At 46.6% G+C, this 15,736-nt stretch overlaps 1 protein-coding gene across 5 annotated transcripts in view; it reads left to right on the top strand.

Annotated features, from left to right (window-relative positions):
* TEX2 (testis expressed 2) overlaps window positions 1–15,736 on the top strand; it is a 95,149-nt gene that overhangs the window by 67,443 nt on the left and 11,970 nt on the right. For 4 of the 5 annotated variants that reach the window (XM_016128805.2, XM_036222027.1, XM_016128812.2 and 1 more), the window contains exons 6-8: window positions 1,962–2,108; window positions 6,701–6,800; window positions 14,710–14,842. In XM_016128805.2, the coding sequence (XP_015984291.2) occupies window positions 1,962–2,108; window positions 6,701–6,800; window positions 14,710–14,842 (380 nt within the window). The remainder of the gene's footprint in view (window positions 1–1,961; window positions 2,109–6,700; window positions 6,801–14,709; window positions 14,843–15,736) is intronic. The other variant, XR_004951239.1, reaches the window with a different exon arrangement.

Raw genomic sequence — 15,736 nt, 5'->3', positions numbered from 1 at the left:
ACTGGACCAAACCCCCCAGGAGGTGGCGTGCAGATGTTCAGGCGGAGAGAAAGTGATTCCATACACATGCAGCTGTGGCGTGACTGAGTGCCTGCTGGTCGCACCACCGCTCTTCCGACCGGGACCCCGCAGTGAAATGTCTCAGTTAATAGCAGGCACCACAGCCTAGAAAAGCATAGAATACACTGCAGCCATCAGAATGAGTGAGTTAGATCCATGTCTTCTGAAATGGAACAATAAACGTGTGTTATTTTTTAAACTAGAGTTTAATTTGGGGCCCAGATCCAATGGCACCAGCATTCGTAAGGGAGACCTTTGAAAACACCCAAATATCTCCCCTTATATGCAGTAACATTAGGTGGGAAAATGCAAGCGAGTCCCCACGCCCCCAAAGAGAGAGGTGGTGCAAGCTCTGACAAGGCTAATGGACAGGTAGGTGCTGGGCAGCCCGCTAGGCCCTCCATGGCCCAGTGACCAGTTCACCTGGGTCAGACCCTCAAAATTCCAGGCTTCAGAAAAATCACACATGGGTACATGCTGTAGACCTTTGGGGCGCTCACAACTCATCGCATCTCCAAGTGGCAAATCCATGAGCATCAAGCCCCCTTTGTACTAAGCGTGGAGATGAGGAGGGTGTCTGGTGTGTGTGATGGCTCCAGGCAGCCCATGAGGACAGGACAAATGCATTTATGTAAGCCATAACGAAAAGAGAAAGGGCGAACAATTCACAGATTTCTGCATTTCTAGTTCTTTTGGTCTTTGCTTTCTAGGCGAATTGTTTCTGTAAGGCTGTAATCTAATTAGAGACCTCAGCAGAGGGAAATGCTCGCACCAGGAGCCAGTCGCAGCCCCTCCTCCCTCCCCCAGCACAGAGCAGGTGGAAATCCAGGGGACCGAGCGTGACTGGGGCTGTGCCGACGAACGGGGGCCTCAGGAAGGGCACTGAACGGTTCCGAGTCTATTTTCTCACCCTAAAATAGAAGTTGAAATTCTGTGTTTCCGGGGTATCGCGAGGCATGTAAGTAGGAACTTGAGCATGGGCCTGGCACGGGGTCAGTGGACAGCAGCTGCGACGGCAGTGATGGCCACCAAGCATGATCTGCATTAGCCTCCTAACCTCAAGACCTCTTCTGTGGGTGTCTGCCGCCTCTCCCTTCCTCACCCTCACCCTGGCCCTCCGCAGGCCAGAGTCCATAGTCTAATTACAGCCTCGGAAACTGGAGACGAACCCAGGTTTGCTCTTCTCCTTCCTTGCACACCGGCCATCACACATGTTTTAGATGGGTCACGCCACGTGGAGGCGAGGCCCAGGGTATTTCACCGGGCTGAGAGTGGTGAGAACAGCTATAGGGGTTTCAGAGAATTCCTGACGGTGGCTCCCTCTAATCCAGAACTGGGGTTCTCACCTCACCTGTTCATTACATCAGTGAGAGCTTCTAAAAATCTTGATACCCACTTAAATTAGTATCGCTAGGTATGGGACCGAGGCACCAGTATTTTAAGCATTCCCTAGTCCGTCGCCCAAGAGAATCATGAGTTATAAAATCAAGCTGTATGTGAGAGTCCTGAGCATTGGGAAACCAGGGGTGGGGGTGCCTGGTGAGGACCAGCGTGACAGTTACTCATCCAGGGAGACTCAGCTGGAACCAAGCTAATCGGGGGTGGGGGGGACGGGGAGCAAGGCGCTTTGGGTAAGCTAATTGTATGAAATATTAGCTGTTTCACAGGAAGCCTGGTAGAAAAAGAAATAGACAAAGAGGAGTTTTTATCTGTGATGGTGGCTTTTTCTCTCTCTTTCTCTTTACTGACATAGTGTGGGACTTGTAATTTATAGGGAAGAAATACGACTCATGTGGTCGCCTATCTACAGGGAAAGACTTTCAGTGACTTTAGAAAAATAAGCACCTGCCTTGTTCTCCAGTTGCTTTTTAGCTAATTTTGGTCCCTTTGTTTTTTGCCAGTTGCCAGAGGCTCCACCCTCTGAGGAGGAAGAACAAGAAGCCTGGGTGAATGCCTTGCTTGGAAGAATGTTCTGGGACTTCTTAGGAGAGAAGTATTGGTCTGATCTGGTGTCTAAGAAAATCCAAATGAAACTCAGCAAAATAAAGGTATCATTTTCCACACAAGAGGCTTTTAATTTTTCACATTATTCAATTTCTAGAAGTTTTGTACCATTTTATCCTCAGTGAAAGAATAACTTGGTTTAAAGCATGTAGCATATGAAAGTAGTAAGTTCTTATCAAACATCATTTGGGCTGTGACCTTGACTGTATGACTAACAATATCTGGGAACTTAGTGACCATTCCTGTTTACTTATTCCCTTGTATCACCTTCACTGTTATCCATCGTAGGTGATAATCCAGAATTTGATTTGGGAAAGTGTGAGCTTTTGTAACTGGCTTGTCGTATAGACTTCTGTTATCTTTAAATTAGTATTTCTGGAACCCACCCAGCTTCGCAGTCTAAGCTACTAGTATATGGTGAGGAAAATGCCAGCTTACTTAAGACCTCTTTCCCAAGTTGTGCTCCCTTTCCAAGCCGGGAAAGTTAGCACTGCACTCTAAATGTGTCTGTGTTTGACCTTTACTTCTGGCCAGATGGTATTTTATTTTGGGCTCTCTCTTTGCTAAGAAACAGCCCCACACTGATTTAGGCCCATTTGGAAGAGAGCTTAAACTGCTGAAGTATTCCTCACAATTACCACTAAACGACTCATTTAGTACCACCTTTGCCAACGAAGAGACCTTATTTAGGTTATTTAGAAGTTTTTGACCCAATGAAGACCCAGCCAAGGAAGAGTCACTTTGGTCCCCAAATCGTCACTGAGAGGTTGCACAGTCAGCAGCTTAAGTCAGTGGGTCTGTTGGGGTTATAGATACCTTTGGGAAGGAAAAACGGATGGATCCTTTCCTTAGAAAAATGCACAATGACACAGAATTTGCCCACGAGTTCAGAGAGTTCAAAGACCCTGTTAGGAAACTGTAGGCTAAGGTAAAATTGAAGTAGGAAGAAAACGTGGGCACGCAAAGGCTTTGATTTGATTTCTGTTGTCCCTTTGCATGATGAACAGAGCCTTTTCTGGCTCTGGCAAGCTCTGGCTCCCTTCCCTAGCCCCTGATGAAGAGAAGAGGCTGCCTCCTAAGCTGGAAGAGTGGGTTATGAGGCAGAATCCGAGGCAGGGGTTTGGGAGGGCTTTGTTGACAAGGGTCAGTCTGTGTTCTTCAGGTAGGTTGAGGGTTGAACCCACCCTGCTAGCCAGGTCCAGAGGGAGAACAGGAAGTGTCAGTGACCCTCACACAGGCCCGCAGCCGACCTGGAGCTGACTCAGCCTTCTTGGATTTTGAGTTCCTGGGTCAAGGCACATGGCCAGGGCTGACACTCTTCTTTCCCCAGAGACTGTCGTGGGCCCTTCTCTGAGCAGGAGGGCTGTGAGTCCTGGCAGCGTGTGACAGAAATCAGGGCATGTGGGAGAGAGCAGTGTCGCACACTTCTCTCTGGGTTGGAAGTCCACGGAGCCTCTTTCCCCTTGGTGGAGAAGGGTGAGTTCCCTCATCTCAGAGGAAGTCAAAGGAAAGTTTTATTTTCATCTCCCTTTGCTTGTCATGTGGGCTGTTGCAGTTCACAAACCTAAACTGCCTTCTGTTTTTTGAGGTCAGAAGAGTTAGCAGGTTGGGATGGAGAAAGGGGCCCAGCAGTAAGTACTCCCAGCATTGCCAGCCTCAGCACCTCCCCCCGACCTGAGCTGCTACGCACAAAGTGCCCTGCAGACTACCGGGAACTCTGGCCGTGGAATAAACAGGAAGGCAGCCAGATATTACCCAAATCTGAGCCTGCTACCACCCCTGCCAAAAGAACCCTTCTTACCACCAACAACCGAGATCCCTGGAAGAGCTATTCCTTAAACCTAGTGTATCGAGTGTTAGCAGCCAGTCAAGAGCCAGAAAGGCTGGAGAAGCCTGAGCTGTCCCTGTGACAAAGATCCCCCTGACTCCTGGTGTCCCTTGAAGGCCTGACATACAGAGAAGTCTTTGCCGGCCTTACCCTGCAGTCTCAGATTGTCACCCTTGCGCATGATAATGACTCATGTTGTGGAAGAGCAGCCTGTGTGTGTATCTGGCAAGTGATGGATTTACAACATGCTGAGTTTCTGCCCCAGCGGCAAGTACACTCTTGGCCTCTGCTGGCTCATCCAGTACTGCCCTGGGCTCTCGGTAGTTCGGGGCCTCTCGTGTCTGTTTCAGCAACTGTTGCTGTTATTGCATCTGGCTTCTCACGTACCACCCACCAGCCCGAGAATGTCCTGTGCACCTGCATGTCCAGTCCCCAGCTGGGTTCACCCCGGAGGGTAAAGAACGCGCAGCGGGTTCCCGTCTCACTGTTGTGCCCTTCGGGTGGGCAGGAGAAAGGTTCCGGTTGAAAAGAGCAGGAGGATGCATGACCTTTCCTTCCTCCCCTGCAGCGTGAGAAGGAGGCTGCTCTAGGACCTGGTCCTGGGCACTTCGATTCAGATCAAAGATCTGAACAAGAAGAGGGTGGAGGTGGGCAAGAGATGTTCTGTAATCTTGGAGTTGGGTGCTCAGGTGAATAAGCAGGGACACAGGCCTGTAGGTCCCCCCGCCCCATTCTGCTTCCTGGTAATGAGCCCACCGCACCCAGCCGAGGCTTTCTCAGTCGCAGTTCCTCCAGTTCCCTCCTTCATCGTGGGCCCTCGTGGGGCCGCAAGGTGCAGGATGGAATGGGGTGAAAGATCGGACAGGGCCCGAGGGGGAATAGCATGTTTCTACCAGCTCTGTATTCACTCCTCTGGCTCAGTGTTGGACCCCTGTTCCCATAGAAACCCATCATACTCTTGACAATAATAGACAAAAAGCACTGGTGCGGGATGCGAGGTTTTGTCCACATTCTAGGCCAAGTAGCGTTCTGTAGGCTGATCGGGAAGCCAACCACCACATGACACTGATGCTTTGGGAAAAGATTTTCCAAACACAGCAAACATCAATTCAGAGGTGTGCATTTGAATACTGTCTCTCGTCACATTTTGTCCATCGCAGACATCATGACCTTTCCAGGTTAACCCCCCTACCCCTGAAAAAAATCAGAGATGAAGTTCTCTGACTGGAAAATCCAAAAGTGTATATACAAATTTCTCTGCGGGGAGACAGCTGAAGAGGCCCAGTCAAAACAGGCATTCGATTCATGCCTGGTTAGATGCTGCCTGGTTAGATCCAGCATATATTTACTTAATTCTAAATTTCACAAAGTTACTCTAATGTCCGAATGGGGAAATACTCGTGAGAAAAAGAAAATTCTGGGGGAGAAGAAAGGAAAGGGACTTGCCAGATTTTAAAATGTATTACAAAGCTGCAGTAATAAAAGCAGGTTGACAACTGGTAGAAAACATTGCTCAATACAGATCGCAGTGTCGTGGGAATCTCATGTTTAAAGGTGTAATTACAGGTTAGTGGCAAAGTATGGATTCTTCAATAAATAGGTTAAAACACCTTACTAATTACTAGGGGGAAAAATTAAGGTGGGTCCGTAATTTACATCTTACCCTAAGATTGGGAATGGACCAAAGATTTTTTTTTCTTTTTCTTTTTGAAACATACATACACATACATAAATCCAGGTAGAAGAAACATAGACAAATTAATTCTGTAGTCTTGAGTCAAAGTAGAAATTTCTAAACCTGCTGCCAGTACTTTCATGTTATTTCCTTTAGGGTAAATTCCTACCGACAGCTATATTAGTTGGGGTCCCATTCAAATGGAGTGACCTGAAGGGAGAGTTCAATAAAGAGGAGATTTATAAAGGTGTGAGTGGATGTAGAAAAACTAAAATAGATGATGCAGCACCCAGGGCCGGCAGCAGGGGGGCGCTGTTGCCACTTCCTGTGGGGGCAAAAGCCGGGGTCCATTACCAGAACTGAGGCAGCGTAGCCGCATGGAGAGGGCTGCCCGTCTGACAGGAGCTGGAGCCTTCAACAGAGGAGGGGACAAATGCCCCACAGTTGTCTTCTACATGTACCTCTCTGTCCCCTGCCTGTAGGTGTAACCCGTTGGCCAAGTCCAACCAGAAGCCAGAGGGCAAGAGACCAGCCCTTGGGGTATAGGGAGGGGCTTGAATCTGGGGGCAGAAGAAAAATGTCCAGTCTAGGGTCAAGGGATGTGATTTTTTTTTTTCAAGGATTTTAATAAATGTTGTGAGTTTGCCTGTCAGAAATGTAGCAATTTTTTAACTCCCCATTGGTAGCTTAAGAGAGGGTATTATTAACCTGTCCCATGTGGCTGGCTGCTTCTCCACGATCAGGTCTCTGGCCAAATGCCACTCCTCAGAGAACCCTTCACTGACCTCCTTAGCCAAATAGCCATCCCACACCCATGCCCCAGACTCCCTGTCTCGTTACCTGCCTTATTTTCTCTGTAGCATTAATCACTCTGTGAAGTTACATTATTTATTTGTCTACTTACTTATCTGTTTCTGCCTCTCCAGTATAGACTCATGAGAGCAAGGGCCTTGCCTGACTTGTCCACACTTTCTGTCTTTAGTACAATGCCTAGTACGTGGTATGTGCTCGATAAATTTTGGTTAAATAAATGTGTCCCAAAACCTCGACCATCATTCTTTCTGAGAGTATGTTAAATCCTAACATTTAACAGGTTACTAACATCTCGTTCATTGTTTGCTTCTTTTCTCCAGCTCCCCTACTTTATGAATGAGTTAACTCTGACGGAACTTGACATGGGGGTGGCTGTGCCAAAAATTCTTCAGGCCTTCAAGCCTTATGTGGATCACCAAGGTAACCTCTTAATTAACTCCAGAGGGCAACTGACCTTTCCTATGAGTGTGAATATGTAAAGATTTACATGTATTTCGCGGCTGGTGGTTTTAAAAGGGCCTTGATGGAGGTTTCAGTACCCAGGAGTCTGGTGACGTGAAGAGTGAGCCAGGCAGGCAGGAAGAGTCCGCAGCCGGCATGGCAGCCGCCGACATTTTCTCCTGTCGTATCCCTTTCCAAGTAAGCCTCTTTCCGCCTCATCTGGATCTCCATTAATTACTCAAAAGACTCTGGGACTCTGGGACGAGGTAGGGGAGAAAATAATTCCAACTTTTCAAGAGAATGATATTTGTTTTGAAACATTTAGAGACTCTAGCATCTTCTTGAGTCTGTGTATAGCTGCATCAGATGACTCGAATCATATTTAGTGAAACACTTTTCTGCGTTGTATATAAATAAAAGATTTTTTTCTAGCAATATTATTAGCAGCCCTATCTCTCTAGTAATATTTCAGCTGACAGCCCATATTTGAGCATCCCATCGATTTCAGAGACATATAGACCAGAGTATTTGTAAATTCAGAAGTCCACATTATACCTACATGTTGAGATCACCTATAACCACTGAATTATGTCTACACATTGATGAATCAGAGTGCTCCTGGGTTCAGTTGATTTCTGATTCAGCAAAACTAGAAAAGGTTCTTTGCATATGATTTAGTTAAAATTCTCTTAACTGCATATAAAATTTTAAGAGATGCATGATCTATGTGTCAAATGTGTAGCTAGAATCTTAACCCCATTGCAGGCATACAAGGGCTGCCTGCCTTCCTCTGGCCCTTCCGGGCTTTGGGTTGCCTTTTGCTCTTTGCCTCTTTAGGAATTGACCTGTAAATGATCAGCTAACATAATACAAATGAGCTGGTAAATGATCACCTAACATAAACCTCCAGAGAGGAGAGTCGAGCACACAGAAAATAAATAATATGTGTACATTCTCTTATTTTCTAATGCATTAGCAGTTTCTTATCTCAGGACCGAATTCGTCCTTTGTTGACTTAGTAGAAATTTCCAACGAGAAGGGAGAAGTGCCACAGCTGAGCTTTGCCCCATCTAAGAAGTGTCCCTGTGGCTTTGAACTCTGCAGCCTCCCAGGGCACCTTTGTCAGGCTTTGAGTGAAAATCACCAGCCGTCTAGGTCTCTAGTCTCTTTTCCGCCCCTCTGAAGAGAGACATTTCACTAGCTAGATCAAAGCTTTCCCGGTTCTTAATCCATTTGAGGCTTATTTGACTCTTTTTCTGGGCAAGTTTTGGAGCTCTGCCTGCTTATGCAACAAATGAGGAGATGTTACTAAAGAAAGGAACGATAAAGACCTAAAGGCTGTGAGCTTTAGAAGTTTGATCAAATTAGGGTTTTCCAGCTTTGCATGTGATGGTAAAACAGAAATGAATATGAAGGAAATGCACATTTTGGCTTCCATTGCTCTAAGGGAAACTTGCCTTTTAGGGAAATTAAAATCAGGGGTGACTTGCTTGAACTGAGTCTGGAAAGCAGAGCTCACCTTTCAGGAAAATGCAACCCACAGTGAAGATGCTTCAGCAGCTCCACCAGCCCCGGGAGAGGTGCTTCCCGTGGGATTGCCCACCACCTGCGCCCCCCACCTCCACCCCTCCCGCCACCCGCCCGTCCTCTGTTAATGTTTCCTAGCTTGTATTTGTTTGTTGGAGGCGCATGGCCCAGGAGGACTGTTCAGGCCAGAGCTGGTTGGATCACTATCTCTCGGATGCTTTTCTTGAGGCAACATAGAGTGGTGGTTCTGAGCGCCAGCTCTGGGGCCTCGGGCAAGTTCCTTACACTTTCTTGCTAACTTCTTTCTCAAGTTGGGAGACTAACAGCACCTACTGGTGGGCTTCTCATGAGGATTAAGTGATTTAATATGCCAAAGGCACTTGCAAGGCAGCTGATGTGAGGCAAGCACTGTGTAAGTGCTCGCTATTGTTATTTTTACCTTTATTAGTGACACCTTCAGCTGCTGGGACTCTTGGAGAGTTTAGAATGTGGGTGGTCGTGGTGTCCAGTTCACCCATCTTAAAGCTGGCAGATCCTACCAGAATAAACAGAAAGAAAAATACCATTCTTAGCTTTCATGGTCTTGCCACTAAGAGTTTAAATAAAGGAGCAAAGTCTGTGGTTCCTCTGAATGAAATCACATATTGGGCACGTTGGCCTCTCCCAGCTCCAGAACCCACAGCCAACTTCTAGTGTAGCGAGGAAGGTTACATGACCACCTTCCCCGGGGCATCGTCACTTCCCGCCAGTGGCAGGTGGCCGGAAGGTGGGGATTTGCACCTCCGGCCTTATCTTTGCCCCCTCCCCACTCCACATACATCTCTAACCCTGGGGTATGTGTAAGGGCGGGGGGGGGGGGCTCTTTTCCTCCTTTCAGGCCACACAGTGGGGTCCAGATGCCCTTCCTCAGACTAGCTTCCTCGTCCCACCTGTAACCTGGGCCAAGCTCTTTCCCTGTGTTTATTAACTCTGTTAGGGTAAAGTTTGTCCCTTCATCTATTCAACAAATACTCTTTGTAGAGAAAACTGCGATGTTTAGAAAAGGTAAAAAGAAAAATAATACCCATTACCCCACCATTCAGAGACAGCCCAGGTTACCTTTTTGGTACATTTTTGGTACATTCTCTCCTAATCTTTCTTTTGTGGTTAAAAATTAACATAGAATCAAATCCTTAAAGAATTGGGCATATTGACAGAGTATATTTGAAAGGGCAGTAAGAGATTACCTAGCTGGATCCTGCCCTGTGTTAGATGTGGAAGCCAGAGCCCAGAGTGGGCGTGACTTGCCAAAGGTCACCGGCAGCCCCGCCTTCTGTCCCGTTCCAAGGCTCCTAGGCCAGTGCCAGAGGCTCTCCATGAGCACCGTCTCAAGCCAGGCCACCTGCGCGTGGGCCCTGCTCCTTCACCGTCCTACAGTGAGACCTGGGGAATTTACCAACCACTCGACAGCTCAGTTGTCTCATGCATAAAGTGCTGATGGGCAGTAGTGTCCGCCTCATTCTGTCATGGTGAAGATGAAATGTCACATGTAAGGAGGACACGCGTGGCCCATAGCAAGCCATCAGCGTTTGCTGCTCCCGCGGTCACAAAGCTTTGTTGCTAGTAAAAGCTTCCTGAAGGGGCTTGGTGGTGAATGTCTTCTGTGGGCCAGGTTTTCATCTTTTGTGCATGGGTGCCCGGGACCAGGCCCATCAGAGCAGAGCCTGCAGGCGAATCAGAGTCAGCAGTACAACAATGAACCAAGGGTGTGGACTGTGGCCCCTCAGGGTCAGATTAATTCATTTACTCATCAGGACAACTGTAGTTAAGTCTACAAATAGTCATAGAGCTGTCCTGGTTTTGCCCTGTTTCAGAATACCCAGGGAACAACCCAGGTTTCAACTGAAGGTGTCAGATTCTGCGGAAGGATTACAATGTCCCACAGGAATAGGCACCTTGTTTGTCTGCAGAGATGCCCTTAGTCTGACTGGTCATCCCCACCACTCACTGCCCGTCTTCCGGACCTTAACCCGCAGTGCCTGGTGACTTTCTCTGGTGCCGGGACTGAGTGTTTCAGAAACTGGAACCAGAATCGGACTGTGACCTGCTCATTCCTCCTGCTGTGGCCTCGTCAAGAGCAGACGTTAGGAAAGCAGCTGTCCAGGGCTAAACACAGTGACCGGGCCAGACTGTGGGGCTCAGTGCCGACAGGAGCGGCATGCACGCTCTCTGACGAGGTTGTGTTGCAGAAAAAAATACTAATTGTGGAAAGGGAGAAAAAAGACCCTTTTAAGGGACTTGGTTGGAGCAGGAGAGAAGAGACTGATTTATCATTATGTCAGCCTTGAAAGGCAGAACTTTTGCTGAGAACAGTGACATGTAGACAAAGCTAAAAATGATGTCTGCCCTGAAGGACACATCCAAATATAAGAAATGTTAGTTTTCCATATCTGAGTGAGTGAAATGACACCAGTCTGTTTGGCAGCAATAAAATAATCACCGGCGGGCTCTCCTGAGAGCCGAATAGCGCAAACATCCGTTCAATAATGCTACATTTTAAGACGTTTTGTTCCTTGGACACCAAATGTTGACATTCATAGAGAAAGTTGGTCACTAGTAGTTACAGGGAAAGAAAATGGAGGAGCAGCTGTCACGAGGGCCACGGTCCGGTGAGCAAGGCTTGAGACTCGCTCAGCTGCTGGGCTGCTCGTGCCCTGCTAACCCTGTTCCAAAGAGGCCGATGCCTTCTAGTTACCTTAATGGTAACGAAACAGTGAACTGCTGAGTGAAGCTATTAGATTGATAGGGCCACGGTAGAACTGTTCTTGAGGCCAGGGGGTCCACTAAATAGAACACCAGGGAGAAGGCAGAAGAACCTCTGTTCTAGTCGCCTCTGGTGACGTCAGGGTCTGATCTGCATCTGGCGGCCCAGGCGTCTCTATTCCTCAGGTGTGAACTTCCTGAGGGCAGGGATTCATTTGCGTCGTTGGGTTGGCTTTGATACCTTGCGTTAAGGACTCAGTAAACATTTTCGGACAGAGAGAGCTGTAGCCTCGGCCTCAGTCTCCCTCTTCGTGGTGGTGGCGGTGGTAACTGACCCTCTGCCCGTGAAGCTAAAGAGCGGAAACCAGTCATCCAAGCTCTCGCGCGTCCTTACGTGTAGACTGACTGAAGCTTGTCGTCGTCAGTTGTGTTTCCCATGTTGCAGAATAAATTGCGTTTTATAGGTGCTTGACAGCAGTCAGACACCACCCATCATCACGGACAGCCCCTCAACACAAGGACCTGTTATGGACTGAACGTTTGCATACCCCCACAGTTCATATGCTGAAGCCGTAACCTGCAGCGTGACGGTATCAGGAGGTAGGGCATTTAGAGGTGATTGGGCTTAGATGAGGTCATGCAGGAGGGGTGCTCACGATGGGACTCGTTCCCTTCATAAGAAGAGACCAGAGAGCTAGCTTGCTCCGTCTCTGCCATGTGAGGACAGTGAGAAGGCGGCCGTCCACAAGCCAGGAAGGAAGAAAGGTCTCTCTAGAACTGGATTGGCCAGCACCTTGATCTTGGACTTCAGCCGCCAGAACTGTGAGAAATAAATGTCTGTTTTTCAAGCCACCCAGTTTGTGGTGTTTTGTTAGAGCAGCCTGAGCTGACCAAGGCAAGACTCTTAGTGTCCATGTCCTTTCTGGAGAATCTCTCAGGACTGACCGCCTTATTCCTATTTAGAGGCTTAAAAAAAGTATCCTGCTTCTTAACTTCTGGTTTTGTCCTTGAGTGCTACAGAGCAGATAGTTATAGAAATGCCTCACAGGAAAGTCTTAACATTTGTCAAGAGCACACAACAAATAGCCCTGTAACTAAATTCACTGGATGAGTAGCATTCAGCTCGGTTAGAGTTAAGTCACCACTCATGGAACAGTGTATGTCTCCATCTTCAAATTGTTGTTGCATTTACCCCCGATAGGAAGACAGCCTTTCTGGAAACTATTAATTCCACCTTTGGTCTTGCAAGGCAGGAGCCCTTGACTTACCCACTGTATAACCAGTTGGTCTTGGCTCCAGGTTGTGTGTGCTCCAGGGTTTTCAGGGTGCTTTCTGCCTGCTGAATCCTGTCACAGAAGCAAGTTTTTCTTTGTACCAAATGCTAAAATAATCTCTTGACCCTCATCTGAATGCAAACTCCTCATGTTACAGTCATTTGTAGGAAATTTGCAGTTTATATCTGTTTTTAAAAGTTCTCAAACCATTCTTAACTCCTTATTTTCACTGAGAACCAAGGCTGAGCAAGTTCCCATGAGCGGGCCTTATGGGACATATACAATGATATAAAAAGTAGATCCTGTTCCCCATGCAGAAGCTTGGTAGACGTCCACCCCTCGTCCCCTCCCCAGCACAGACAGGGCTCTCTGGCTGCCCAGTGCAGCCTCCTCCAGTCTGGTTCCTGTGTGCCATGGCAGTAGCAGCAAGCGAGGCTGGAGCAGGGAGTCGTGGAAGTGAGGAAGGGGGCTGCCAATGGCAGACAGAGGAGGGACGCGCCAGGTGCTGGCCGTGCACAGCAGTGTGGTCTCCTTGTGCAGGTGAGGCTGGTGCGCAGAGGTTGAGAAACGTCCTGTGGAACTCAAGCTGCAGGTGCTCTTCCCTGCTCCTCCCTCCTCCTCCCTGCCCCAGCTCCTAGAAGAGGAGCACTGGGCTACATGTCGTTGAGGGAGTGACCCAGTCGCTGGGGCATGGGCCAGACGCTTGCTAAGCCTGTATCCATATCCCCTCATTTAAAAAACAGACAGACAAAACCTTCCACTTTATAAGAAGTAAAATTCTAGTGCCTTTAGTATGACAACCTTCAAAGGCAACACATACTATTAATATTTATTGGAAACCTGACTAGAATTTTCAAAAGGCATGATTATGTCTGAAAACATATAGCAATCAGGAGGTTTGAGTCTATTGATTCTCAAGTTAAATAAAGCTGATTTACAATAAATATTTTCTTTATTGATGTTATTTTTATATGGAGTTAAAAATCTATTAATATCAAGCTGTTTGCCATAATTTGTTTTCTGTTGGAAGTGATTGATGACTAAAGATCTTTATGAAAACATCTGCCCTTTATTTCCAGTAACAGTACCTTTGAAGAGCAAGCTGATTAATGATTTTTAACTGCTTACTGTAAGCGAGAAATAAAGCAGTTTTGTGAATTGCTGCAAAGAAAAGAATCACAGTTGATCTGCATATCACTTAATTAAACCAGATTATTTATGGAAAACAAATACCTCCGATTATGATAAAAAGAATTTGTTGAAAACAAATTGGAAATTATTCTGCCTTTAGTGAGGAATTATACCATTAGTGCTTCCTGAGGTTACTAGCAAAGCTTTTAAGATGGTGGCCAAATAGGGGATAGGTCATTTACTGTAATTGCTTAAAAATGCTGCTGTGTGTGAACAGTAGTTTTAATTTCTTCCTTCCGTTAAATGTGGTCATTTGTCTTATGAGGAGCTCTAAAAGTTTATTAACATTCGAACACTCACTTGAACGATGACATTTTGATTGAAAGTCCATGAGGTTTCATGGCACTTTCAGTCTAAAAATCAGCATGGCCTGCCCTACCTGCCGAATCCCAGGCTCCTTGTCCAGAAGGTCCTGACGCGGTCCCTGTTTGCGTTTAGACTTCCAGTCAGGGGCCCCTTGTGCCGCGCGGGCCGTTCCAGTGCAATTCCGCAAAGTTAAAAGCCTCTTAGTTAGGATGCCCTTGACATTGGTGTCCTTCCCAAGGAAAGGTGGTTACTCAACTTTCTCTGGATAAGTCTGAGGCTCGAGCATTAATTCTTTTGTTTCTATTACAAGGCAATTTCTAGAAAGAAAAGGGTTCCTTATCATACAAAGCTAAATCCGAACCATTTTTTATCCCCCCCGCCCCCCATAACATTAGATAATTTTAAGAAAGATGGCAGTTCTCACAGGACTTTAAAGAGCAGCCCAGCTTGCTGCGAAGTCTCTGCACTTCTTCTCTGCCTCATAACAACAGGCCTCATCCTGACTTTGCCCCGGCTCAAGCCTTCCTCCTGCTGGGAATGTGTGTCTTATTAAATGTGAGAAGAACCAGAGAATGGGACCCTTCCCTTTCTAATGCGCACTGAGCTCACTGTGACCATTTTAATGGCTTTTGAAATGCCGGCAATTTACCAAATGTTTGAACCATTTCCAGAAACTTTTCAATTTCAGTCTCCTCTCACATGCTTTTGTAGTAGTATAGGAGACATATATATAGACTTTCAATGTGATACCTACTTAGATACTATAATATAAATTTTTATACTATCATTTATAGTCATGTTTTTCTGGGGGGGGGGGAAACCCTTCTGTTTTTTCACCGTTTCTCCAGGACTCTGGATCGATTTGGAAATGTCCTACAATGGGTCCTTTCTGATGACTCTCGAGACCAAAATGAATTTGACCAAACTAGGTAAAGAGCCTCTTGTTGAAGCCCTGAAGGTTGGAGAAATTGGCAAAGAAGGGTAAGGGGCTATACAACTTTACTAATCCAACCCTGGGGAACCGACCCCTCCCTCCGGCCTTGGAGAAGCAGATCGGATGTGTAATGGTCCTGGATTTTGAGTGAGCTTCCTTGTACGTGCTTCTGGACCACAGAGGGTTTCAGGGAATGGTCCCTAGTTTCATTCTCTGCGGACTGTGAGTGCTCATCTCCGCTCAGCGCCTTTTGGCCTCAGTGCTGCCAGTGGGGCACACAGTATTGATTACCCAGAAAGCCTCACTGACTCAGACCCGCGAGGCAGGCTCGTCTGCACAGTAAAATGCTCTGTGAAGAAAATCAGCATTCAGAAAGTACCTCCCACTTACTGCCACAAACAGCCATGTGTGGGCAAAGCTGAGGTCCCAAGGGGGTCTCTCTGCTTTAATCAGTCAGAATTATTTATAATTAGTGATTGATTTTGTAGCCAAAAGGGTGCTCCTGAAGTGTTTTGAGATTCATTTTCCCTAAATAATACAATATTGATTTACTTAGTAAATGCTTCTCTTTGTAGAAGATACTGTGTCCACTGTCCAGAGTTTGCCCGATTCAGTAAATATTCCAAATTTGCGAACTAATTAATGAAGCTTGATTTTTTTTTTTTTATTGAATACCTAGAATGGATAAGCTGGAAATTTTACATTCCCACACACCTTTAAAATGACTGATTCTGACTACAAATTTAAATTATATGATCGTTTTTTACCAAACTAACAATGCTAATTGGTTTCTGCTTCTCACATCTATAGCCCCTTTGCATAGAATTAACAGTACAATGACGGGAAAACTCAACAAAGAGCCACCTTCTCAGGGTCTAAATTAAAGATATAGACTTAGATTTTTGCTTAGTTCTGAGACTGACATGCTACTTCTATTCATA

This window comes from Rousettus aegyptiacus, unplaced genomic scaffold, assembly GCF_014176215.1.
Source record: "Rousettus aegyptiacus isolate mRouAeg1 unplaced genomic scaffold, mRouAeg1.p scaffold_m13_p_6, whole genome shotgun sequence".
Classification (NCBI taxonomy): Eukaryota; Metazoa; Chordata; class Mammalia; order Chiroptera; family Pteropodidae; genus Rousettus; species Rousettus aegyptiacus.
This window is presented reverse-complemented; position numbering and strand designations above follow the sequence as displayed.